The sequence below is a fragment of the Cupressus sempervirens genome, chromosome 10, assembly GCF_028749045.1.
Source record: "Cupressus sempervirens isolate cs-2001-9-10 chromosome 10, ASM2874904v1, whole genome shotgun sequence".
NCBI lineage: Eukaryota > Viridiplantae > Streptophyta > Pinopsida > Cupressales > Cupressaceae > Cupressus > Cupressus sempervirens.
In genome coordinates, this window is record NC_143127.1 from 972442172 (window position 1) to 972468742 (window position 26571).

At 34.0% G+C, this 26571-nt stretch overlaps 1 protein-coding gene and 1 pseudogene across 1 annotated transcript; both read right to left on the bottom strand.

Annotated features, from left to right (window-relative positions):
- Positions 1 to 1420: 1420 nt before the first annotated feature.
- On the bottom strand, positions 1421 to 10096 carry LOC149537223 (laccase-12-like). Its single transcript, XM_089806427.1, has 6 exons — positions 9989 to 10096; positions 9474 to 9625; positions 9122 to 9366; positions 8906 to 9034; positions 1647 to 2594; positions 1421 to 1551 (listed from the first exon to the last, which is right to left on the bottom strand). Exons 1-6 carry the CDS (start codon positions 10094 to 10096, stop codon positions 1421 to 1423), a joined length of 1713 nt encoding a protein of 570 aa, XP_089662553.1.
- A 9525-nt stretch (positions 10097 to 19621) lies between these two features.
- LOC149537224 (glucose-6-phosphate/phosphate translocator 1, chloroplastic pseudogene) lies at positions 19622 to 20539 on the bottom strand (annotated as a pseudogene).
- Between the last annotated feature and the right edge of the window lie 6032 nt (positions 20540 to 26571).

Here is a 26571-nt window from a genome sequence, read left to right on the forward strand (position 1 = left end):
AAATAGAAAATCACACTTTCAAGTGGAAAAACAATTTTTTTTTTTAAAACTCAAAACTATTTCTATTCTCTTATACTGTATTCAATACTTTTTTGTTACAAAAAAATTTCTTTTTCAATACTTTCCCATCTCTTTGATTGGGAAGATGAAACATTAACACAAAACAAGAAAATGAAAAACCATTTTCAAATCATGAAGGATCAATCAGGCATCAAAATTTGCTGCTAGTTTTTCTAGTTGTTTGAAGTTTCGTGTAGCCATCGATTTCCTAGTTGGCTTAATTATTTCAAACATGCACAAACACACTTAGAAAGAAAATTGACTCAAAACTAAAAATGAAATTCACTTTGTCCTTAGTGGCTATAAATTGGAGAGTTTATAGAATCACTATTCTATTTATGCCACCACATCATAGGACTTTATTACAAACATCAAAATTTTAAAACACACTAAAATATAACATCAACTTCCTTCATAGTTTGTAGCATCCTCTTTGTTATATCTTTCTATCACACAATTTTGAAGTATTGTTTCACCTTTGTTTGTTCTTGTAGCATATTTCACCATGTCAGCTCATGTAGCATAATCTATCTAGTCTGCTCCTATAGAAAATTTTCTAGTCAAGGGTTACAATCATGTGTTCCTTTTTATTTTTAGGCTCTACGTTTAGGCCCTTTTCTTTTTTCTTATGTTCTTGACTAGACACGTGTTGATAATCTTTAAGGGCCTATTTTCGTGGATGAGTTTTTTTTGTTTATGTTATTTGTTCATTTAGGGGCACTCTAATCCTTGGTGGGAGTCAATTCTTCTCACATGACATGTTTTGTGGCACTCTTAAGGTTTTTTCTTATGGCTCTAGGATCCATGATCATTCTGAACTTTGATTTGGACATCCTCATATCCCTAATGATTCCTCTAGTGTACAGATTTTCTCTTTGTAGTAACAATATCCTAGGTGTTCACCCCCTTTGACAGTTGATCTTTCTTTTGCCTTATCTTCCTTGGTTGTGTTTTGTTTGTATAGTTTGGGATGCTAGCCTTTCCCCATTTACTTTTTATTGGAATTCTAGATTCCTCTAAAACCTATTTGTATGATATTTTGAATCCTCTTCAAACTTTCTTTTACTTTAAATAAAAATACTAAAATCTATTTAAATTTGTGATGAGGGCCTTGAAAGATCTGTACTAGAAAATAAAATAAAATCAAAGACCTCTTGAAAAGCCCCTTCTAACAAATATTAATCAAGGATCAATTTAAAAAGTACTATATACAATAGTAGTAACATAAAGTCTTCTTGGAGATTGTGCAGTGAATATCTTCGGTCTAGAATTTATTTTTCATGTGAGAGGAGAGATCTTCAAGGCTGGCTTAATTTGGAAGCCTTTATTTTATTCAACTATGAAGTATTTCACTGCATATCTAGCACTTTGGGAGGTTTGCAGGAGGAGGCTTTAACCTCGCCTTGTCATCTAAACCGTCCTCCACAATAAAAACCATGCTCAACCCCCATGTCAAATGAGCGTCATAGTGACAGTGCAAATACCAAGCCCCTGCACAAAACGAAAAAGTCCAAATCTTTCTTCATTTATATCTTATCATCCTCTACACAATCGAGTTGCACAGTAATGAGATACATCATTATTACCTGGATTGTCAGCTCTGAATTTCAGTGCAACCCATCCATTGACAGGTACTCCCACAGTATTACGCAGCGGAGGATCAATGAGATTGAAATTAAGTGGGTCCATTTGAGCATCATAGTTTCCAAATCCCTGTCCAACAATGTAAAAGCTGTAGCCATGAAGATGCATTGGGTGGTTCTCAGCTATCAAAATGCTTGTTCCCTGTAAAATCAATTGAACTGTAGAGTTAAACCTAAGAGCCTTCGTTTTAGTTGCTTGAATAGGAACCCAAAGGCTGGAAGAAATGTTTTGCCCAGTATAATTGAACTCAATGGGGGGTTCTGAAGGAAAGTCTGCTGTAAAGACTCCTTTTATGTGAAAGTAATGAGCTTGGAGAATGGCAATGCTGGGCTTCACAAACGATATGTTATTCATGCTTGCACCAAATCTGAATCCATTCGGGCCTGCACAAGTCTGATTGAGAGGACAAGCAAGCAATCCGAGCCCCATTGTGGTCACCACATTATCATCTATTTCTTGAGGAACGTCAATTGGTTGTTTTGGTGTGTTGAGACTTCTAAGAGACACACTAAATTTAGTGGCAGTAGGTGTGTCGTTATATGGCGGAAGAGAAGGGAGGAAGGGGGATGAAGAAGATGGCATGGTATCTTCGTATCGTAAAATAGCTGTGGTGGTAGTGTTGTTGATGTTAGTGGATCCCAAAGAAGAGTATGGTCTAGCTGCCATGAAGTATGTTCCTGGAGGTTTGTTTGCTGTGACAAGTATATCTGCTGTCTGGCCCGGTGTGATCATCATAATATCTGTATTATATGGCTTTGTGTATGCAGCATCCACATTCACCACGGTGAAGTTATGGCCTGCGATCTGGAAAAATAGTTCATTGTTCAGGGCGGCATTGATGATCCTTAAAAGATATGTTTGGCCGGCCTTAACTTCAAAGATAAAGGTTTCTGCATTCACCGGTATTATAGTGTCTAGTCAGATAGCTCACATTACGAATCACCATTATTATTGTTAAAATTGGGAATTGTATTAATTTGTATACCCCTAAATATGTTATATAGCCTTTCATGTTTTGTTTCTATATAAACTTCTTTGCATTCATAAGTTTGAAAATGAAGTTATTCATTCGAGCTCCTCAAATTGTAAATTGTGAGGGTGTGATATTGATTGCCAAAGATCTGGTTTTTTTTAAATCATTGCAAAAGATCATTCTTAAATCGTAAGAGAAGAATTGTAACATTAATCACAAAGACCATTACACAATTAAAAAGGCTATTTTCATCATACAGATTGTTGTCAATTCATCTCTATCAAGTTTATTAAGTTGATAAATGCTAACAATTATGTAGAATAAAAATGGCAAAATATACACACTTTAAGTCTATCAACTAATGCAAAATTTCAATATACACACTTTAAGTCTATGAACTAATGCAAAATTTCAAATTGTATGATTTAGACATGAAATCAATATGGTCAATAAGAAAGAATCAAAATGATATAGATATTAGAGTTGTAATATTCAGTTCTACTAAGGCAAAAGCCTACAACGCAATGGTAAGTTGCAAGCGTCTCATGTGGGAGATCTTGTGTTCAAATCTACCTTTGCTTAACTGAGAGGGAGGTCTTGGGTTCAAATCTATCTTCACTTAACATATAATAATAATTAGACTTCGGCTATTTACCGATCAAAAAAAAAAAAAAATTCAGTTCTACTAGTTAATTAGGTAGTATTAATATTATTACAATCAATGATATTTATTTCCTCTTGTTCATAAGATTTGTGACATTGAATGAGCACTTTGCCAAATTAGTAGTCTACAACAATCTTACATGGGATGATTTAAGGGTCTATTCATATTTTTATAATTTAAAAAAAATAGCCCATGTACAATTAAGTTGGTTTAGCTAAAGTACAATGAAAATATGGGTTCTAGTCTACTTTAATCTCCACTATTTATTTCCAAGTAGTAAAGCACATCCTTTATCAATTATAAGTATCTAAGGAGCACACATCCTTTTGGTGTGATTTTTCTCTCTCCTTTCAAATATAATCGGTGTCCTCGGATACTATGTTATTCAATCAACAAAAATATTTTATGGGGTTAAATATATATGTTTGTTTGAGTAAAAGGTAGGGTTATAGCTTTCTCATCTCAATGTTATACACATTTATATTTGGATGAAAATTGAAAGGGTCCGATAAAAAGAATTAGAAGGTATGGTCATTTTTGGAGAATTTCATGAAGTTAAGTACAAGGTTGTTGTACTTTCTTTGTGTTTTTGTACAAGTTTACATTACACACAATTTCTTAAGTTTTTTTATGAAACCACATTCTTCTAAATCTATACCATTGTATACTAGCAAACCTATATGATTATTTTTGCAAAAACTTGGTTTTACCTAATCTTATTCCTGATTGCAACATTTCTCATTTCTCCTTGTCAGTTGTATTAGTTTCTCCTATTTTCCACTTTATAAGAACTAGGGTTCCATAGTGTAAGATAACTCATTAACATCAATGCATTGAAGAAGAAATAATGACAAAAATCAATATATCGATTTTGTCATTTTTTTTTCAAAATATAATTTAGGATTTCCTTGCTCAATTCAAGTTGATTTTGTCTAAATCAAAACATTGTGGTCATTAAAAACATGACAAGTAATGTATTTTATTGCTTTTTTCTAATCTCATAGACCATTTTCATGTGTTTTCCTTTACCTTCTATTATAATATCGATCCCATGGGGGATACACATAAGATGCCTTCATTTCAGAATTCTTATGATTGATTGACTAAAGATAAGGCCAAGTTGATTAATATAGATGTTCTTCCTAGAAAATTCATTCTTTGATGACTCAATAATCCAAGAAAAATGGTGAGAATAAGAAGAATCCAAAGAAAGACTCATCTATAGTAGGTGATTCTCCCACCGAGCCTAAGTTGAAGAGTGATCAAAATTCTAATTCTACTCCTTGTCTTCCCAACTAAAGATAATAATCTTCTAAGTCTAAGAAGAAGGAGAAAACTAGGACATAATGATGCACAATTTTCTCAAATGGCTAGTGACGTTGGATGAAGCTATGAGAAAGTACAATATTATTAGGGATATTTTTCCTTCCTTGAAAAAAGAGAAAGATCTTTAAGATACATATATTTTCTATCATAGAAGGAGGAAACTAGAGCATAATGATGCATAATTTTTTCAAAAGGCTAGCGAAATTGGACAAAACTATGAGAAAGGACAATATTATTAGGGTTAAATTTCTCCCTTGGAAAAAGAGAAAGATCTTTATGATAAAAATATTTCCTAGTTGGATTCTTAACTCCAATGCTTCTTATTAGCTAACTCATACCATCAATCTTCTTGATTCTCTTTCTAATAGTACAAGGAAAACTTTAGTGGTGAATATTCATTGATTGGTGAATGTTTAGTATCTTTGAATTCAAAGATGAAAAATAAGTGAGACCTAATCATTTCAACAAATCACCCTAAATTTATGAAATTAAATCAAATGTAATTCAATTTTCCATAAACTTTATTAATTAGTTTCATATATTTTAAGGATTTCTCTAATAGAATCTATGTTTCCAAATTATTTATAAATACTACTTTTTCCTACAATTTTGGATTTGTCTTAATTAATGACCATATTCACCAATATGTGGTCAAAATTTTAAGGTAGAGTATGGGATAAGTACATAGATTTGACATGTATCTCTTTTCTAGAGAATTTATATGAAACATATTGTCATTCAAAACTTTCACCAGAAATTGATTTCACAATGGACATGTATGTCTATTAAGGATACTTTATGTGAAACATTTTGTCTTTTTAAAGTTTTGACTATGATATTAATTAGTCTATTGATATATGATAATAAAATGGTTATAGAAAAATTGGGTTAGCTTATATATATTAGAAGATATAAAATTAACTGGGGACACCTTGACCCTCTCTTTGCTAGAGAAATTACAGTGATAAAAGTGGGGATAATTTATCCTTTATGCATGATAATTGATTAGGATCCATATAATGATAATGGTTAAATGATGGTGGCTAGTTATTTGCATCTATTTCTATGAATTTCCAATAATCAAAGAATCATGAGAACTTTATAGAATATACATATGATTGAAAATAAAATTCCAATACAAACTAATATTTTTCCTTACAATTTTATTTTTTTTTGCCAAAGATATTAATGTTTTTCCCCAAAATAATGTAGAATTTGCCAAGATTTTACAACTTTTCCAATGAGGGGGCCTTCCTTAAAATTATTAGGTTGTAATAGTCCTGCTTTACATATTGTTATTGGAAACTCTTCTCAATTTTTATTTTTAGTGATAAGACTAGTTCCAATGTAGGATGGTACCATTGGATGTTCATATTATTCCATATTTTACATGGAGTTCTTTCTATCTATGGATTTTTTCATGACGGTAAAGGAAGAGTTTATAATTTATCTCTTATTGATGTAACTATTTGAGGGATGCAACATCTTAAGAAGTTCATTTTTGTATGCACACTTGATCTTGAAATATATATGTATAAAATTAATATATCTTTATCTTTATCAAGACCATGGCTTATCATGCCTGTGAATTTTATAAAACTAGCTTTGTCATAGATAGTTTGGGTGCCTAAATTATAGATATCTTTAATAGATGAGCACATAGGCCTTGCGATCAGTTACTCTGAAGTCTCTTCTTTAGATATTATTTTTTTCTAGGTTTTGTTCTTGGAAAAAGTCATAGTGATCCATTTTTCTAAAGTTATGGCCATATGACTTTCAACTCCCCTTGATTTGGCTCATCATGACCTCATGTCATATTTTAATCCTTTATTTTTTGGGGCTAAGTGTGTGTTCACCTTCAATGATGACATTTTTTGGGTAGTGTAATTTTTGATGTATAAGGATGAAGTTCTTTGATATTATGTGTTCATCCTTGCATTTTCAAAGTAGTCAAGGAATTCCCTTCAAAATATTCTCAGAAATAATCGAGGCAACATGTCAATCAACTATTCAAAAAATTTACAATGCTTGAGGAATTCTTCCATGGCACACTTCTCCATATACTTCTTAGCAGAATGTTGTGGCCAAGAAAAATAATGCAACTTTAAGGGAGATGACAAATTGTATTCTATACTCTAGGTTGATGGATCCATTGTTTTGGGAAAAGGCTATCAATTCTCTGAACTATATTCAAAATTATATCTCTCATGAGTAAATATGTCATGAAACTATTGAGGGGGCTCCTTTTAAAGTTAATCCCAAGATTTATTAATTCAAAGTATTTGGCAGTGATATGTAGGCATTCATTCCATATGGTAGATGCAAGGAAATAAAACAAAAGGAATAACACTTCATTATTGTTGGCCATTGTTGGCCATTGTAAGGATAGAAAGGATTATTATTTGTTTGACTCTAAAACTTGAGTAGTATATTTTCATCATGTTTATTTGTATGAGTCTTTCACTCTAAAAGATTATATATCATAGTCTCTCTAGCTTCCTTCTCCCCATTTATTTTTAACAAGATTTTCTTGTTATATGATAATATCTGTTATGGTGTTCCTAATGCTGGTATTCATGATGATGATGGTATTGATCAATCACTCAATCTTCTTTTCCTACTCTACCTACTTTGAGTCAACTTTTATGATCCATGATGATGGCCATTTTTTTGTTGTTCCTATGGCTACATGTAGCACTCATTTTGTCACTTTAGGCATCAATCTTTTTATTAATACAATTCTTATTGGTCCTCTAATTTTTTGTGACGTTTTTCGTGCTCTAGATTAGGATAGTGCTATAATAAAAAAGTATTATTATCTCATGAATAATCACACTTAATATTTGATTCCTCGCCTTAAGGAAGATACTTTTCTTTTTCATGCAAATGGATGCATCATATAGGATTTGAAGTTTATGCTTATATTCCCTTATGGCCATGATGAATCCCAATGTCTTGTACTTTTGTTGTCACATGTTGCAAGATTGATTAGCATATTATATGGATGTGAAGAATTATCCTGCATTGTGATTTTCCAAAGGCAGTCTATATGGATCCTTCAACATGATTTGTATGGGAATATTGACTTTTTTGTAGGCTATGTCATTAATTTTCTACCTCAAAAAAGATCCTACATCTTTCTAGGAGAAGATGGATGGTTTATTTGTCTTCCATATAGATTCACTAGATGTCACTCTGATCCCATAATTTACATTGAAATGCATAGGGGGGATCTTCTCATTCTAATTTCTTGTGTAAATGATTTGGTCCAAATAGGATCAAATATTGGCTCAAATGTTTGGGATGGTTAACTACAAAATAGACCCCACTCCTTAAAATAGTAAAGTGTTGTCTTGTCTACTAGTTGTGCTACTTCATTAGTTGACACAACCTTATATTGGTAGTTCACCAACAACCTCTAGCACTTACACATAGATAGCATGATAAGTATTTTATAATTGGTCTTGTCTCTTTCTTCTCTCAAGATCCACATGAGATTCACTACAAGGAAACCAAGTGCATATTAAGGTACATTTATGGTAGATTGTATTATTTGTGCAAAAAGAACTTAATATTTTATCACTTAGACAATAAAACCTATTTAAATGAATGCTCTATTTTATAAATTACATACTTATGATAGATAATTATAATAACTAACACGAAATAAAGAAAATATTTCATTTATTATTGTCATATTTTTTTTAAAGGTTCTCTTGTATATAAATTTGAGTTTATATGAATAAATATCTCATTCTTTTTTAATTTATCTATAGATTAACTAATGAAAAATATAAAATAAATGTATCTTCTAAATGCAAATAATATATCACCAGTTGAAGTGTGTCCATTATTGAGCACCCTCTCTCATAGAAGAAGACATATAGACTTGACTGAAATATTGGTAGACTGAGATATATTTAATGCAACACAAGGGGCGAAGGTGATTGACATCATCTAAGAATAGAAAATGTTATCTAAGTTTTCCCAGCAGATTTATTGGCTTCATCTAAGCATTAGAAACAATTACCTAAGCTGCCCCTGCAGCTGTCCTGTCTGTATAAACTCTTCCAATAAATATACCTAATTTTCCTTCTGGGGTCCTAATTGGAAGAAATTTTCCCTATTGTATATCATAGCTTCCACTTCTTTTAAATTTAAATGTAAATGCTTTCTAATACCATCGACCATGGCTTTATTTTCTATGGAATCTCATTCTAATTATCCTGTGTACTAACCTGAACTGGAGCATGGATATAGATCACCAGGTTGGCCATTAATTGTAAAAGCATCTGATACATTTGGTCCACCACCAGTACGAATTGCTTCATTGACGACATCAATAGGATTGCTGTTCCACCATTCTCCTATTCAACAGAGTTTTCCCTACATGAGCTCTAAACAACTATTTACATTATGTGCAAAACATAAATACTAATATCTATGCATTTTACCTAAGATAATGGTAGCCTGGCCAGTGGGGGCAGGAAACGGATAGACAGTGCCTTTTTCAGGGTAGATGACAATTGCTCCATAAACAGTGGCTCTTAACCAAGATGCGTGAGCGTGCCACCACAGAGTTCCTTCTTGATCAACAATTTTGAATTTGTATATCATATTTCCTCCCGGTTGAATCGGACACTGTGTTATGTACTCTGGTCCATCAAACCAAGCTGTGTTTAATTGGCGCACTCCATGCCTGTTAGTTTACAAGTAGCTATTATGAGATTAAAACTAGAAGAAATGGTAACCACGTAGTTTGAAATGAGATGAAGTAATGTAAGCGTCTAGGCGCCATGAAAATACCAGTGAATAGTAGCATTATATAGTGCTTTGTTGTGAACTTCAACGAGAAGCTTGTCTCCATTGTGAACATGTATGGTTGGGCCCGGTAGCTGTCCATTTACAGTTATTCTATCGTGCTTGTTGCATAATTTTGTAACCGTGGTACTTTTTATCTGCCATATGTCAAGCAACACAAATTCTTCACATTTAGTGAAATTGATGTCACCTTGAAATTATCTATGAAAGACCAAATGAACCCAACGACACCATGAATGTTACAAAATATATTCATAGTTTTTATAAACTTGACCTAACAATATTCTTAGAGGCGATCAAATATTAAATCTTGCAATTATTGTTAAATTCTTCAAATATAAATAGAGTGAACGTCCATTGAAAGGAAACTAAGCATATCAACCTCAACACATCATCTCATAAACTGCTATAACTACAAATATCATTGTTAGGGATGTCGCCAAATTGGAAAATACAATTATACTAGGACGGCCAAATATCAAAGTATCCTCTACCCGTACATTAAAAGTGTATCTGTGCGTTCTCGCCCAGATATTAGCCACGGGAAATGATAGTAGGTAAACCATAATGAGTAACCATTGTATCCAATGCACTGCTACTAGAGACATTATTGACAAGAATTCCTTAACAGTTGCTATGTTGAATCAAAACATGCAGATACACAGTTCAATTATACGAAATATCAGTATGATCAGATTGTATATAGTAGAAGGAAGGCCCGCTATGAGGCTCGAGGGTTGTAGTCACAGCTGAGTCGCAACTCGCTTGAGATATCCTGTCAATGTAAAAGCTTGATAATCATAATTCTAACAACAGTACTCCAGATTCTTTTCGTAAAGCACGCAGTTGGCAGACTTTTGGTTGTTGAAAGCAAATTTTTATCTAAATGACGATGATTAATAGAAACCTTTAACTATATTCTTATCAATAACACACAACTTGTGCAAATTCGGTGCCTACCGTAAATGTGGAATTTCCATCTTGAAGATCACTAATAGCTGATTATTTGCAGGTGAAGTCTGCATTCTCGAGTACTCAATTAGTAAGTACTACTTTTGGTTCTTATCGTAAGAATATTATATTCCTTTTGACGGAAGGGATGTTTCTTAGTGGCTCGTTGAACAGTCTTGTTGAAGACCAATTAAAAAAATTAGGACATAAGACGCTAGTCGAACAATCATAGTAACCTATTTAAATAATCACTGTTTATTCATTGGCAAGATATATTGGTACTTACTATAATTATAATTGCAATTTGGTGTGCAATGCGTACCGAAAGATATGAAATATAATACTAGCACTTGCACTGAAAAGGAGGTGCAAGGGTAGCCAATAGAGATTTTATTTGAAAGAATAATTTAAAGATATATATAATAGAAAGAAGTATATAAAATTGACATTATATATTTTGTTGCTCCATTAATTTGTGCTTCGAGATTTTAGAATGCATTATACATCATTAATATGTCAATATGTTGAATCTTTTGAAAATTATTAAAAAAAAAAAAAAAAAGATTATGTATAGTTAAGATTTTTATAAGATTTTTTATTTTTGATATTAATTATATATCAAGAAAAATGTTACGTGAACTCATTTGCATTTGTAATATATATTTTAAAAAATATTATAATACAAATAAAAATTTATAAATATATAATAATACAAATAAAAATTTATAAATATATAATATGATATTTTATATTTTATTTTATTTATATAATATATTAGTTATGTATTGATAAATATTGTCATTTTCACACAATATTATAGAATTAAATGTATTTAATATTTATTTTATTTTATTATTATAATTTATTTTTGAAAATACAATCTAGTTAAAATTTTAAATTATTTTATCAACAATTTGATATAAGTTATTAAAGTTAAATAATGTATATATATTTTTAAATTGAAATTCTATTTAAAATCATTAAGGAAAGTCATAAATCATTAAGAAATATTTTAATTTAATTTAATTTAGTAACATTTAAACTAAATTTGACATTTTTTTCCCCTAGCATTTTACGCTTATTAATTTTCTATCTATAGTAGGGCAAGGGAAAAGGTAATCAATAGAGAAACATTGAGAAAATTCCTCAAAATTATACTCTATAAGTTTCCTATTCTAGTTTTTTTATTTTTTTAAATTGTTTTTATTTGTTTGAGTTTGATGTTCAACTATGTGACTAATTACAACACTATCTAGCACGATTGAATGTGACAAAGCTACTTATGTTCCCTGCTAGTGTTTTAGGCCTACACTCATCTTGCCTTTGACGACTAATGCTTATTTACTACAAATGCATTAATCAATAGATTTTGTGGGCTAAGTTTTATTTTTTGTGAAAATTATATTTTAAAATTTTAATGTTACTTGTATGAAAAAATCATTGAGTGGTGGGAGGAAGGGCAAATGGAACTTCATATAAAACATGATATTTTTGTTGATAGATTGTGTCTTGATGTGCTTCAACTTTGCATACACATAGCCACATGCTCATGGAAATATATCAAATGAAGAAATGAGAAGTCTTCTTACATTGTTATAAAAATTCGTTATATTTGGGAGTCTCCATTCTAGTCTCTTTGTAAAATGTTTGTAGCATGTAGGGTTGCTAAATTTATACTCTTGTAAATATTACAAATATATTCACCAACAATTTTATAATCCAAATATTTGATAATTTGATAATTGTTTAAAGTATGAATGGAAATGACTCTTCTCATTCCTTAAAGTTTGATGACTTACTTGGATCATGGGCTTTTCAAAGGTGTCCAACAAAAGAAAAATTACAAATCAATGCTACTTTCTTTCAATCAACAGTAGCATCATTTAAATAACTCGTCATTCAGATTTCAATTTCAATTTCAAGGAGGTAGTTTTTTATATAATATATAGTGAATATTGTATTTTTATATATTTAGTATTTATGATTTTTTATTTTTTTTAAACTCCACTTATAATAATGACAAGTGTAATATTGTATATTCCTTTCTAATATATTATTTGTTCTAATTTTAGAAAACTTTATATTAATGTCTTATTTAACAACAATATTAGAATAGAAAATAGAAAAGTATTTTGCAATTAAAATAATTAGTATATTTATATCATTATTTTAGAACAATGTATCGTTTTTAATGAATTGCATAACAATACTTAATCTAATTGTAAATATTTAGCAATTAGAAAAATTGACTAATTAATTGATAAACAAATCAACTTATTTATTTATTATATGTTTCTAATTCTTGATTAACTAGTATACAAATCAATTTTTTATTTTTTCCTAAAACACTTGAAGATTGATTTTGCAAAGATCCAATTTTCAGGCAGAAAGATTTTATTTCTATTAATGATTTTAGTGAATCCTATTTTTGGGAAAAGGCCAATGTTTCCACTAACTATATCTGAGAACATATTCTAGTAATAGCACAATGGGTTCTTAGAAAGTTGAGAATAAGTAGATTTATATTCACATAGAGGCAACAGAAAATGAGTTCAGAGCCTACTCTTACAGGCTTGGTGGGTTGTGCATATCGCAGAAATTCTCCCTCTACCCCTCTCTACTTCTTTTTCCCTACATGATATGGTCATTTTGTCCAATTTGATGGTAAAATATTAATTGATTGCAAGAAATCAGATTTAATCTACCCAAGATTATCTTTATTTGATTTGATTCAAGGAAGATTTGATTTGATCTAATTTCATTCACTAATGATTTCAATTGATTGTAGAAGAAATATAATATTATTAGAACATTTAAATATAATACAAATAAATTGAATTGTTCAAATGATCTTGTTATAGTAAATTTTATTAAAACCTACATACGAACATAGTACTCTGAATTCTTCAACATTAAGTTTTAAAAAAATAAGTTGAACGCCTACAGTCATACTCATTAATATTATATGTTACAATACTTTATCTTTGTCTTTTCAAATCAAATACCTACGATAGTATATTTTGTCAGAAATATCAATTAAAATTTAAACTCACAACTCAACCCTAAACCTAAAAATTTTACATGGCTCTTGCAAAAGTGCTCGGCACATAAAGGTGTCGAGTGCCAGTTTTACTCAGCACTTGATGGTGCCAAGTGGCAAGTTGCTCAACAATTGAAGAAAAGTGTTCGGCATAGGAAGGTGTCGAGTGCCAGAAATTACTCGGCACTTGCTCAGCACTTGAAGGTGTTGAATGACAAGCAACAGGTGCCGAGTGAACTCGGCACAAAGAGGAGCTCAGCAGAAAACACCGAGTATGCTCGGCAACAATAGATGCCGAGTGAGCCCGGCTCCAACTAAAGTTTATAACTTAGAAAATTTCAACGTGAATGCATTCACCATTAAAACTAGAGAGCCAAAGATTTAAGCTTTCAAACAAATTTCTCAAATGCAACATACAAGGGAAGATGAATAGATTCAAGTATGCTTGCTTACTTTCTATTCAATCTTTCATTAAAATAATACAAAATCTGAGAGCATTCAGCTTCCACCAGAAAACCCTAAAATAACCCTAAATTGATAATATTTCAAACAACTTTAATAACTTTAAACCTGCAACTCTAATGGTTGCATACAATGGTGCCTGGAGTAATCATTGCTTCAACAGGAAAAATCGAAACAACAACAAACTTACTGAATGAGGAGAGGAAACACGTGCAACTGCAGGCACAAACTTCTTTCCTTCTTCCTTCTCTGCTCAACTTTGCAACTTCACTCTGATCTGCTTGATCTCACTTCAATGAATGAATGAATGTTGAAACATTCCTTTTGTCACATTCTTCCTTTCCCTCTCAACGTTCAGATTCAAAATCTCACCTACCAAAAAATGAATACCTGCCATTCATGGATGCCTGCGGTGACCTGACAGGGTAGATGGGCATGGGGCTCAAGGATAACTTGCAGGCATTGATGTTTAATTTCCAACACTCCCCCTTTTTCCTGAGCCAAACAAGCAAGGATCACAACTGATCCAAATAAACTACACCAAGACCCTCTCTTAAGTGTACAAAAGATCCAATGCCTAATGGCTTGGTGAAAATGTTTGCTAGCTACTGCTCAGACTTGTAAAAAATCATTTTGATATCCCCATTCTCCAACAACTCTCTGATGAAGTGATATTTGATCTCTATGTGTTTTCTTCTCCCATGGAAGACTGGATTCTTGGTTCCATCCTCTTGCCTTTCATTCAAATCTATCAAGATCCTCCTTAGCCAAATTTCTTGACATGCTGCTGCAATGTATTCAGCCTCTGCTGTAGATTGAGCAACAACAGGTTGCTTCTTGGATGCCCATGAAATTGCACCTAATCCCATATGAAACATGTATCTGGAAGTGCTCTTCCTATCATCTAAACTTCCAACCCAATCACTATTTGTGTAACCAACCAACTTGAAATCATCATTTGCAGTATATAAAATTCCAAATCCATTGGTACCTTTCACATACCTTAGGATCCTCTTTCTTGCTTGCCAATGGGAATCCTTTGGTGTTTCCATAAATTTGAAAATCAAACTTATTGCATGCATTAGGTCTGGCCGAGTTGCAGTCAAATACATTAAACTTCCAACCATACTCTTGTAGAGTGTTGGATCCACTATCTTGCTAGAGTCTTCCTTGCTCAACTTAAAACCTATTGTTGTTGGTGTGGGGGCTACCTTACTATTCTGCATTTTAAATCTCTCCAAGATCTGCCCTGCACACTTTTCTTGAGAGATGAATATGCCATCATGCATTTGTTTTACTTCTATGCCTAGAAAGTATTTCAAGAGACCTAGGTTTGTCATTTCAAATTCACTTTTCATGGCCTCTTTAAACTCACCAATTAGAGCCTTATCATTTCCAGTAAAAATCAAGTCATCTACATAGAAGACAACAATCAATACCTTACCATCTGTTGCCTTGATGTAAAGAGTGGGCTCACCATTGCTTTTGCTAAAGCCATTGCTCATCAAATATGAGTTAATCCTACTATACCATGCCCTTGGAGCTTGCTTGAGCCCATAGAGAGCTCTCTTCAATCTATATACTTTATGTTCTTCACCTACAACTTCATAACCAGGTGGCTGCTCCACATATACTTCTTCTTTCAATACACCATTAAGGAAGGCAAACTTCACATCCATTTGAAAAACCTTAGACTTGTGTTGAGCTGTAATTGCTATGACAGCACACACGGTTTCCATTCTTGCAACAGGGCATACGTCTCATCATAATCTCTTTCATACTGTTGTTTGTAGCCCTTGACTACCAACCTTGCCTTATGCCTATCAATCTTGCCTTCAGCATTGCATTTGGTCTTGTAGACCCATTTCACTCCAATCACTTGTTTCTTTGGAGGCAATTCAGTTAGCTTCCATGTCTCATTTCTTTCTATGGCATCTATTTCCTCATCCATGGCATTACACCATTTCTTCTCCTTAATAGCTTCCTCAAAATATATTGGATCACTATGAGAAAACAATGCAAAATTAACACTCTCATCATAATATTCATACCTTTCATCTTGGTATATCTCCCTAAGACTCTTGGTCTTTCTTGGTAATAGGGAGGAGAGTGTGGGATTAGAATCTTCATTGCTGCTGCATTGTCGACTAGCTCATTCTTCATTGGTACTCAGCACTGACACTCGGTCATGCCTAGAGGAGCTTAGAAATGTCTGAATCTACTTGCCTTTTCTTCTATTTTCTCCTTCTTCTTGCTGTTCATCAACATCTTCTTCACTCATAATTGGCACTTTACTTGAAGTGCTTGGTGACTCATTAATTTGTCCATGCCAAGATCGATTTTCAAGAAATTCCACATCTCTTGAAAGCATCATCTCATTGTTCAATGGGTCATACAATCTATATGCCTTTGATTCTGGGCTGTACCCTGTGAAAATGCATTTCACACCTTTGTCATCAAATTTCTACCTTTGCTCTTTAGGCACATGTGCATATGCAACACATCCAAACACCCTTAAGTGTTCAACTGTCCATCTTCTTCGTGACCAAGCTTCCATTGGAATTCTGTCACGGACTGCCTTTGTAGGACACCATTAATTAGGTAAATTTTTGTTGCCACAGCCTCTCCCCAAAATTCAATTGGGAGACCTTTCTCTTTCATCATGCTCCTTGCCATTTCAACAATGGTCCTATTCTTTCTTTCAGCCACCTCATTCTGCTGTGGTGTATAGCTGGCTGTGAGCTCTTTCTTTATGCCATGTTTCTTACAAAAGTTTACAAAAGAATTGGAGGTATACTCCCCTCCTCTATCTAATCTTAGGACCTTGATATAATGTCCACATTCTCTTTCAGCCTAGGCTTTAAATTCTACAAACTTATCAAATGCTTTAGATTTATTCTTTAAGAAATACACCCATGTCCTACGACTGAAATCATCAATGAATGTCATGAAATAAGTACTCCCCCCAATGGAAGTAACTTGCATAGGACCAACTAGGTCAGTATGCACTAACTCTAATTTATATCTAGCCCTCCTAGAATTTCTAGAATTAAAGGGAAGCCTATGTTGCTTACCCAAAATACAAGCCTTACACTTGTCACATGAATTTCCTATGTGTGGGAAACCTTCTACCATTCTTTTATTTGATAAAAAATTTAAACCAGCATAGCCAAGATGACCATACCTGAGGTGCCATAGTCATGAGGGGTCTTCAATCACACTCCTTAGAGCTGATTGTGTGTGAGGTGCAACACAAACTTGAGATGAGAAACATGTCTCAATCCTCAAGGAAAAAATTATGTTCTTTGTCATTTGAACAGCTCCAAGTAGGTTCTTGCTCCCATCCTTTTCTTGAATGACACACGTCATTCTCCATCAACACTTTGTATCCATTTTGAATGAGCTGACCATTGCTCATCAAATTGTGCTTCATACCAGGGGAAAAATACACATTTTGTATTTCCCTTTTCTCACCTTTCTTGGCGTGGACCATAATAGATCCTTTTCCCACAACTGGTAGGGTTTCATTACCACTCATGTGGTTGCTACATCCACTGTCAAGGTACCAAACCTCAGGGCTTCCTTCTTCACCAACATTACACGTGATGAAGGCAGTGTTTTCACTTCCCATATTCACATCAGCCACATTTGCTTGTCCTGACTGATCATTCTGCTTCTTCCAACATTCATTTGCATAATGCTCATATTTATGACAGTAGTATCATTCTACATTACTCTTATTTGAGTTGTAGTTTTTCTTACCTCCTCTTGAAGTATTTTGTGAGCTACTTGCTCCATCTGCTCTTCCTGAGCTTTCTGCTATAGCATTTCTTTGTCCTCCATTTCCTCGGCCTCTACCTCTGGAGTTCCTGCTTGAGCCATTTCTTCCTCTCCCCCTTCCTCTTGGATTTTACTGAGCCTTGAATGCTTGCTCTTGGGAAGTAGAAGAAGTAGATCTATTGATCCTATTCTCATGGGTTTGGAGAGAACCCATCAACTCATCCATTGTCAAAACAGTGAGGTCTTTTGCCTCTTCTATGGTCATGACCAAATGGTCATATTTATGAGGTAAACTCCTCAATATCTTTTCCACTATCCTTTGCTCTTGATAGTCTTCTCCATTTGACTTCAGTTGGTTAATCACATTGGAGGTCCTTGAACTGAAGTCTGCAACTGATTCATTCTCCTTCATTTGAAGGTTCTCAAATTCCCTCTTTATGTTCTGTAGCTTTACAGTACGAACTTTATCAGTTCCCTTGAAGTTTGTCTCAAAGATATCCCATGCTTCCTTTGCATAATTTTCTGCTGCAATCTTTGGGAAAATTGCCTCTGTCATTCCTGCTTCAATAAGACTTAATGCCTTAGCATCCTTCCTCCTTGACTCTTTCAAATGAGTCGTCTGTGCATTTGTGAGAGCAACATAATGAGTTGGGTTTGTTACATCATTGAACCCATTAACTAAAAACTCCCACAAATCATTTGCAACCATAATGGTTTTCATTTTCTTTGCAAATGTATCATAATTCTATCCATTAAATGATGGTGGTTGCTACCATATCTTTCCTGCATCTCCTACCATGTCAAATATCCCAAGAAAACAAATGCCCTAACTCACTATGGATGTGGGGCCTCGAAGCTCTGATACCATGTGAGAAATATCAATTAAAATTTAAACTCACAACTCAACCCTAAACCTAAAAATTTTACATGGCTCTTGCAAAAGTGCTCGGCACATAAAGGTGTCAAGTACCAATTTTACTTGGCAATTGATGGTGCCGAGTGGCAGGTTTCTCGGCACTTGAAGAAAAGTTCTCGGCACAGGGAGGTGTCGAGTGCCAAAAATTACTCGACACTTGCTCAGCACTTGAAGGTGCTGAGTGACAGGCAATAGGTGCCGAGTGAACTCGGCACAAAGAGGAGCTTGACAGCAAATGTCGAGTATGCTCGACTCACAAAGGAAATGCTTGGCAACAATAGATGCTGAGTGAGCCCGGCTCCAACTAAAGTTTATAACTTAGAAAATTCCAACGTGAATGCATTCACCATTAAAACTAGAGAGCCAAAGCTTTAAGCTTTCAAACAAATTTCTCAAATGCAACATACAAGGGAAGATGAATAGATTCAAGTATGCTTGCTTACTTTCTATTCAATCTTTCATTAAACTAATACAAAATTTGGGAGCATTCAGCTTCAACCAGAAAACCCTAAAATAACCCTAAATTGATAATATTTCAAACAACTTTAATAACTTTAAACCTGCAACTCTAATGGTTGCATACAATGGTGCTTGGAGCAATCACTGCTTCAACAGGACAAATTCAAACAACAAAAAACTTACTGAGTGAGGAGGGGAAACACGTGCAACTGCAGGCACAAACTTCTTTCCTTCTTCCTTCTCTACTCAGCTTTGCAACTTCACTTTGATCTGCTTGATCTCACTGCAATGAATGAATGAATGTTGAAACATTCCTTTTGTCACATTCTTCCTTTCCCTCTCAATGCTCAAATTCAAAATCTCACTTACCAAAAAATGAATGCCTACCGTTGATGGATGCCTGTGGTGACCTGATAGGGTAGATGGGCATGGGGCTCGAGGACAACTTGCAGGCATTGACATTTAATTTCCAACATATTTGCTATGGTGCATTTTTTTAATCCATGTTTTACAAATATCTTATCTCTAATTCTCACTGTTACTAAAATTTGGCTCAACACTTTTGATGATATGTGTGAATGAAACTGCTACGTTGGATATGCTAACAATTGCTACAACATGCCCAATCGTGTGTGCAACTGCCACTTGAAATATCAAAAACAACAATCACCTCCAAAAATCCATAGATAATATAATTTTCTCATTGTAAGAGAAAATTAAATTTTGTTAACAGAAAAACTATAAAATCAAAGAAAACGTGTTTATTAATACTACAGAAGAATAAAAAGCCTCATCATTAAAAAGTTGAAAAAAAAAATTGTATATCAAACAAATGCAAGTAGTGCATTGTGTTCTCACTGGAGCCAAGGCCTTCCAAAATTCAAAATCAGTATCTAGAGCCTCTGCTATACATGTTAACCAAGAGATCCACATCATTAATGATCCAACTGCAAGTGAAAGTGTTGAAGTCAACCATGGGAAAGGGAATGCATTCAGCACTTTCTTGTTGTAAATATTGAAGATGACGTTTAGGGTCCACCAAGAAATGAAGTAGATTCCAATCTTTAGTCTCTAACCAACTGGTTATACCAGAGCTTTTTCTAAAAGATCATCTTCTTTGAGCACACCATTAGGAACATAGTCTAAGGAGCTAGCTTCATATGCCTTGGTTTGTACTTTAAAGCATGTACTTCTTAAGGACCTCTGAGATGAATGTAGGCCTAAACAAGAGTTGAGTTTTACTGAGTACCCATGTATAGGTTTTTTATCAAGTGCAAAAGAGAGGTGATTCAAGCCATGCTGATGAATTGACCTAGGTTTTCCTGACACCCTAGAGAGTAGATTTATTTGGGAATGTGAATTTTGCAATGATCAAATTGCATTATCGAGGAAAATAAATTTACACATAAAACCACCACCCATTATTGTGGTAGATGCAGACATTTTTGACAACTGACTTAATAGTGCTCTTGGAAAAAAAAATATCAATAATTAGTCATTGTCAATTTGAAAAATCAATAAAAATCCAATTTCTTATTTTTAGATTTGAGAAGATAACTTTAAATCCAAAAAATTGAAAATAGTACAGAACACACAGTTTGGCATTTAATTGAAAGGACATTTAACAAAAGGGACAAGATACACAAAATTATACCCTAGGGTTGATTTTCCCCTGTGATGATACCACAAGGGAATTTGTTTCTGTGAGCATAGAAACGACTTTCCTACACTTGCATGAGTGCATATAGACAAAAGTCTAGGACAACAAAGTATTGCAACCCGCTATGCATACAATCTAACTATAGAAACTATAATTACTGCTCAAGAACAAACCATTTTTGAACCCTAGAAACTATAATACTCTAGTCAGATTATTGCACCATGCAAGTTAGTACAGATTGCAATTTTATTACCAGAAAAAGCACAAAAAGAACAAGAATATGCATTCCTCCATTTTGAGGACTCCTTAACAGAAGCTTGTTTTGAAGCTTCAGTCTCATTTCATTTTTCCTGACCTTTTTAAGGACAAAAATAGCTTGACTTTGAACAAAGGGAGGGAGAAGACAATGGGAGGGCTGAGGCTAAGACTCATCTTTAAGCATAGAAATTTTGAGACATTTGCAGTGGTATATGATCAGGAAGAGGATTGTAAATCCAAATGTAAATTAAAATCTCCTATTGCTCCTTATTTCCACCAAGAGGAAGAAGAGGAAATAGAGAATGAGAGGTCTAATTTCATCTCACTCACCTGCTTGCATGGAAGACATTTAATGAAAATAATATATGTGGATCCAAAATTATATGTGTCAGGGATCCAAAATAATATAGCTAACTATAGTGGATCCAAAATTATATGTGTCAGGGATTTTAATACTCCTCTTTACCCTTCAGAGAAATTGGGTGGTTTAGAGGACTTCTTTGAGAGTATGCATGATCTAAATGGGATATTGAGGAGGAATGACCTAATTGATAAGGAATTTTTGGGTCTCTCTTTCACTTAGTCCAACAATCGTCTAGGCCACAACCCCATACATTTGTAGGTTGAATAGAGTGCTTCTCTCAGCTGATTGGGACATCCTCCCCTATACCTCCCTAAATGTATTATCATGGACAATTTCTAATCACTCTATGCTCCTATTCAACTAGACTAGCTAGAGGACTAATAGGAAGAAACCCTTTTGATATGAGATTATGTGGCACTCCAATCCATAATTTAAGACTATCTTAACCAATGGTGGGGTATAGGGGTCCGAGGTACTGTTATATTTCACATAGCTTGAAAGATTGATAATATTAGAAGGGAGTTTGTGGGATGGAATAAGTAATCCATTAGAAATATTTTTAAGCTAAAGAAGGAAATTGAAGAGAAATTAGAAGAGATTCAAGAGTGTATAGTGAGGGGGATCTCTCTATTGCTACCCTTAAGGATGAATAGGAATGGTGGGTGAGATGGAAGTTGATTATGGGGAGAGAGAAAGTTGATTGGGGCTACTAGGTCTAAAAGCCAGCTTTGCTATTTGGGCAATAGGGCATAGATTGGTCTGTTCTAATTCATAAATTGAGTTTTTTAGATGTTATAGAACCTCTCCATTCCCCTTTGTACATATAGGTTCCCATTGCAAGCAAATACCTAGCACTTAGTGGTATTTTTCTAAGTAACCTAGTTGTGCTCTTTTGAGTGCGTAGTTCATATTTTTGTACAAGTTCATATAAAGGTGTAGAGCCCTCTCTTGGTCCCATTTTGGGGTATTGAAAAAGCTATAAGGCCACACCACAACCTAGCTTCCTATATAAGGGAGAGCTCTACATCAAGTGGTATCAGAGAAACCTAAGATCCCTTATGGTAAAAGATCTATTAACACCATGGAAGAAGAAGATGAAGGAGGGTTATCTATAAGGATGACCAATGTGGAGATAGTGGAATACCTTAGAGACCAAAAACTAAGAAAAGATGAGAAAAGGAACAAGGAGTTGCAATTGATGAGGTAAGAGATGAAATATCTTAAGGAAGAGATTTGTAATAAAAGTGGTGAAAACTCTGAAGAAATCAGACAAGGGAGTGATGAAGAACCCCTTGAGAAGGAGGAAGATTAATTTCCTATTGAATATAGGGTACTTGTGAGGACTCTAAAATCTATGGAGAGGAGAACCATGTATGCTAAGCTTGATTTCCTACATACAATGGGAAGATGGACCCAGAGGCTACAATGGATTGGGTAGATACCCTAAACAATTTCTTTGATAGTGAAGGCACCCCTAAGAACAAAAGGGTAAAGATTTCCAATTCAAGGCTCAAAGGTTGTGTACTCACATGGTCAAACTTTACTCAAGATGACAGGGTGAAGAGTAACAAGAATCCAGCCACCACATGGAAGAAGATGGTGACCTTACTCAGAGAGACCTATTGATGTAGAGCTCTCCCTTGTATAGGAAACTAGGTTGTGGTGTGGCCTTAGACTAATTCAAATACCCCTAAAATAGAGTCAAGAGAGGGCTCTACACCTTTGTATAGACCTTACTCACAAACATAGCTTAGGCACCCAAAAGAGTATAACTAGGTCTATAAGCACAAAAACACTAAATATTAGGATTGTGCTGAAAAATGGGAACCTATGTGTTGTTCAAGGGGAATGAAAAATTTCCTCAAAATTAAACAAACTCAACTTGATAGGTTAGAATAGCCTAATTTATGCCAACAACCTCAAATAGCATAATTGGCTTTTAGGCCTAGGAGTTCTCATTAGCCATTGGGTTTGTGAAGGAAGTATACATTGGGCTAATGATCAGATTTAGCCACCAGTTGAGAAACTAAAGGGACCTATCAAAGATCATATTCCATCATTAGAAAGGCTTTATCCATCTCCTAAGTGTTTGCAACACTTCAATATCTTTTTTCCTACACCAAACATGTAGAGATGTTTGGCCTAGGGCTAGCTTGTAAAATTAGATAACTTGCTTTCCATCTCCCATCCTTTAGAGGTCCTATAATAAATCATCCTAACTTGCATTTTTTGAAGTGATATGAGGTTCCCATGATGGAAATGTAAGTTAGGACATTCTTGCAAAAACCTATCAATGAAATGAGGGTTTTGGTGTGCCCAACAAAGAAAGTTAAATATATTTTGATGCTAATCACTTCAATGCAACAAACCACATTCATTCTTCTCCTAATACATTTAAGTTTCAAGATCAAACATTCGTTTTTGTCTTCCAATTCATACCACTCCATACACTTGCGTAATGCAACAATTTATAAGGAAAAATGAGAGATTTTATTGATTCAAATTCCAAAAGTACATGTTCTCTATCTTCCACCCACCTAAAAGGGTTATTTGAAGACCTTTCCCAACTAATTGAACCAATTTTCAAAGGTTGTGACCATTGGGAGTGATTAAGTAAAATTTTGTTAAATGTAACAAGAAAGTATCAGCCTTTATCCAGTAGTCAGTGTTAACTGAGTTCACTTGGGCACTACAGACGGTTCCCCATATGTCTTGAGAATTTAGTTTTAACCAAGTTTAGAGGTAGGGTTGACCGATTTGGGTCATTTACCAAAGGAATTCTAGCATAAACTCTGTACTAACTAAGTTGGGTCAGTTAACATAGGGATTTCTTGTGTTAACTGAGTACATAATTTAGAAGCCTAAGAACACACCTACCATATCCTAGGACTAAGATATGCCTAATGGCCATACTAAAAAGCCCATAGTTTATAAAATACCAATGGTGACTAGGCCTTACAATTAGGCTTATTTGTAATGAAAAACTACTTCTAAAACTTATCAAAAGACTCTTAGGCATGAATGTCCTTGAGTGAAACTTGTGAAGAGCTTGTTGTAGTGAATGCTTTGGAGAGTAGATGAATAGGTTCTCCTACACCATACTCCCTTGTTTTAGAAACTCAAGTCCCACTTGAGGATAGTTGTTGAATAGAAGTGTCATGCTTGGCAATGCATTCTTCACTCATCCATGTAACATCTATATCTAGAAGACCCTTCCATTTGACCAAGTAGTCTATGTAGATATTCTTTAGTGTCTTCTTGACCACCTTGGAATCCAAAATCTTCTCCAACTTTTGGTCCATTCTTCCTATCCATCATTAGTATCTTGTATTAGATCATTAGTCCCTGCATCACCTTTGAATGGGGTGAGATCACAAAAATTAAAGATAGGAGAAATAGAAATGGTAGGGGGCAATGAAATTTCATATGTATTTTCCCCAAATTTATGCAATATGTGATAGGGTCCAATCTTTCTCATATACAACTTAGTATGTTCCCTAGGTAGCCTTGCTTTATTTAGATAAGCCCATACTTTTTTCCTTCTTTGAATGAAATATGTCTCTGCTTCTTGTCTACCTATTTTTTGTATTTTACAATATTTTGATTCAAAGTGTCTCTAACCTAATTATGAATCTTCTTTATCCATGTTGAGAATTCTTCATGTTTTATATTGACTTTGAAGTAATTTGGTAAATCTCTTAGTTCCATTACTCCTCTAGGATTAAGTTGATAGTTCACTTGGAATGGTGTCTTCCCTTTTGACCTATTTACTAAGTCATTGAATGTAAATTTTTCTTGAGGGAGGATAACATCTCATGTCTTCTCATGTTATCTTTTTAGAAACCTTAGAAGTTTTCATAATGATCTATTAACTACTTCATTCTACCCATCTATTTGTGGATGGTAGGGAGAACTGAAAGATAGATTTGGGCCTAACTTTTTCCATAAGGTCTTCCAAAAATGACCTTGGAATTTCACATCTCTCTGACATAATGGATGTTGGTGATCCATGAACCTTTACTACTTCCTTTAAAATGGGTTAGCAATATGTGAAGCATCATTAGAGACTTTGCAAGGAACAAAATGAGCCATTTTACTAAATCTGTCCACAATAACAAAAATGCTATCAAAACCTTGTCTAGTCCTTGGGAGACCCAAGACAAAAGCCATACTCACATTGTCCCATGCCTTTTTTGGAATAGGTAAGGGATGATAAAGACCTTGGTTTTTCCTTACTTCCTTGGCTCTTTGGTAAATGCTACAAGTTTTAACAAACTTTCTAACATCAATGGGTAACTTTAACCGATGATAGTTACTCCTTAGGACATCTAGACTTTTGTCAATCCCAAAGTGACCTCCTAATGTACCACAATGCTTCTCTCTATCAAATTTTCCCTTATGAAGCATCTTGGAATGTAAAGTTGTCCTCCTTTGAAGAAAAGACCATTCTACAATAAATATTCATAATATGTAGTGTTATAGGCATCAGATAAGGTAGAGAAAACCTTATGGATGTCAGCAAAATCTAGATCATCTTTGTATAGGTTTTTAAGGAAATCAATCCACATGCTTTTCAGTTGTACTTCTTCAACCAAAGTGAATCTCCTACTAAGAGCATCTTCTACCTTGTTTGTAATGCATTTCTTATGTTTAATAGAGAATGTAAAGCCTTGGAGTTGCTCTACCCACTTCATGTATCTGGAACCCAACTTATCTTGAATGTTTAGGAAGCTTAGTGCATGATTTTTTGTATAAATAATGAATTATTTAGGAAGAAAATAGTGCCTCCATTTCTTGAGAGCTTGAACCATAGCATAGAGTTCTAGGTCATATGTACTATATTTATTGTCGGCATCATTAAGTTTTTTAGAGAAGGCCATTGGTCTTCCCTCTTGATTGAGGACTACACCTATGGAAAGTTTTCTAGCATTAGTCTCCAATGTGAATAAATTTTTGAAGGTAGGTAGTGCCAAGATTGGATATTGTGCTACTCTACCATTTAGATACTCAAAAGCTTCATCTTCTTGTGTTGTTAATTGAAACTTTGTTTTCTTACCTTCTTCGATAGTATCCAACAAAGGTGCACAAATATGACTAAAGTTTTTGATAAATTTTGTATAAAATGTTTTCAATCTATGGAATCTCTTGACTTCCCCTACTATCTTAGGTGTTGGCAAATTGAGGATAGCCTCT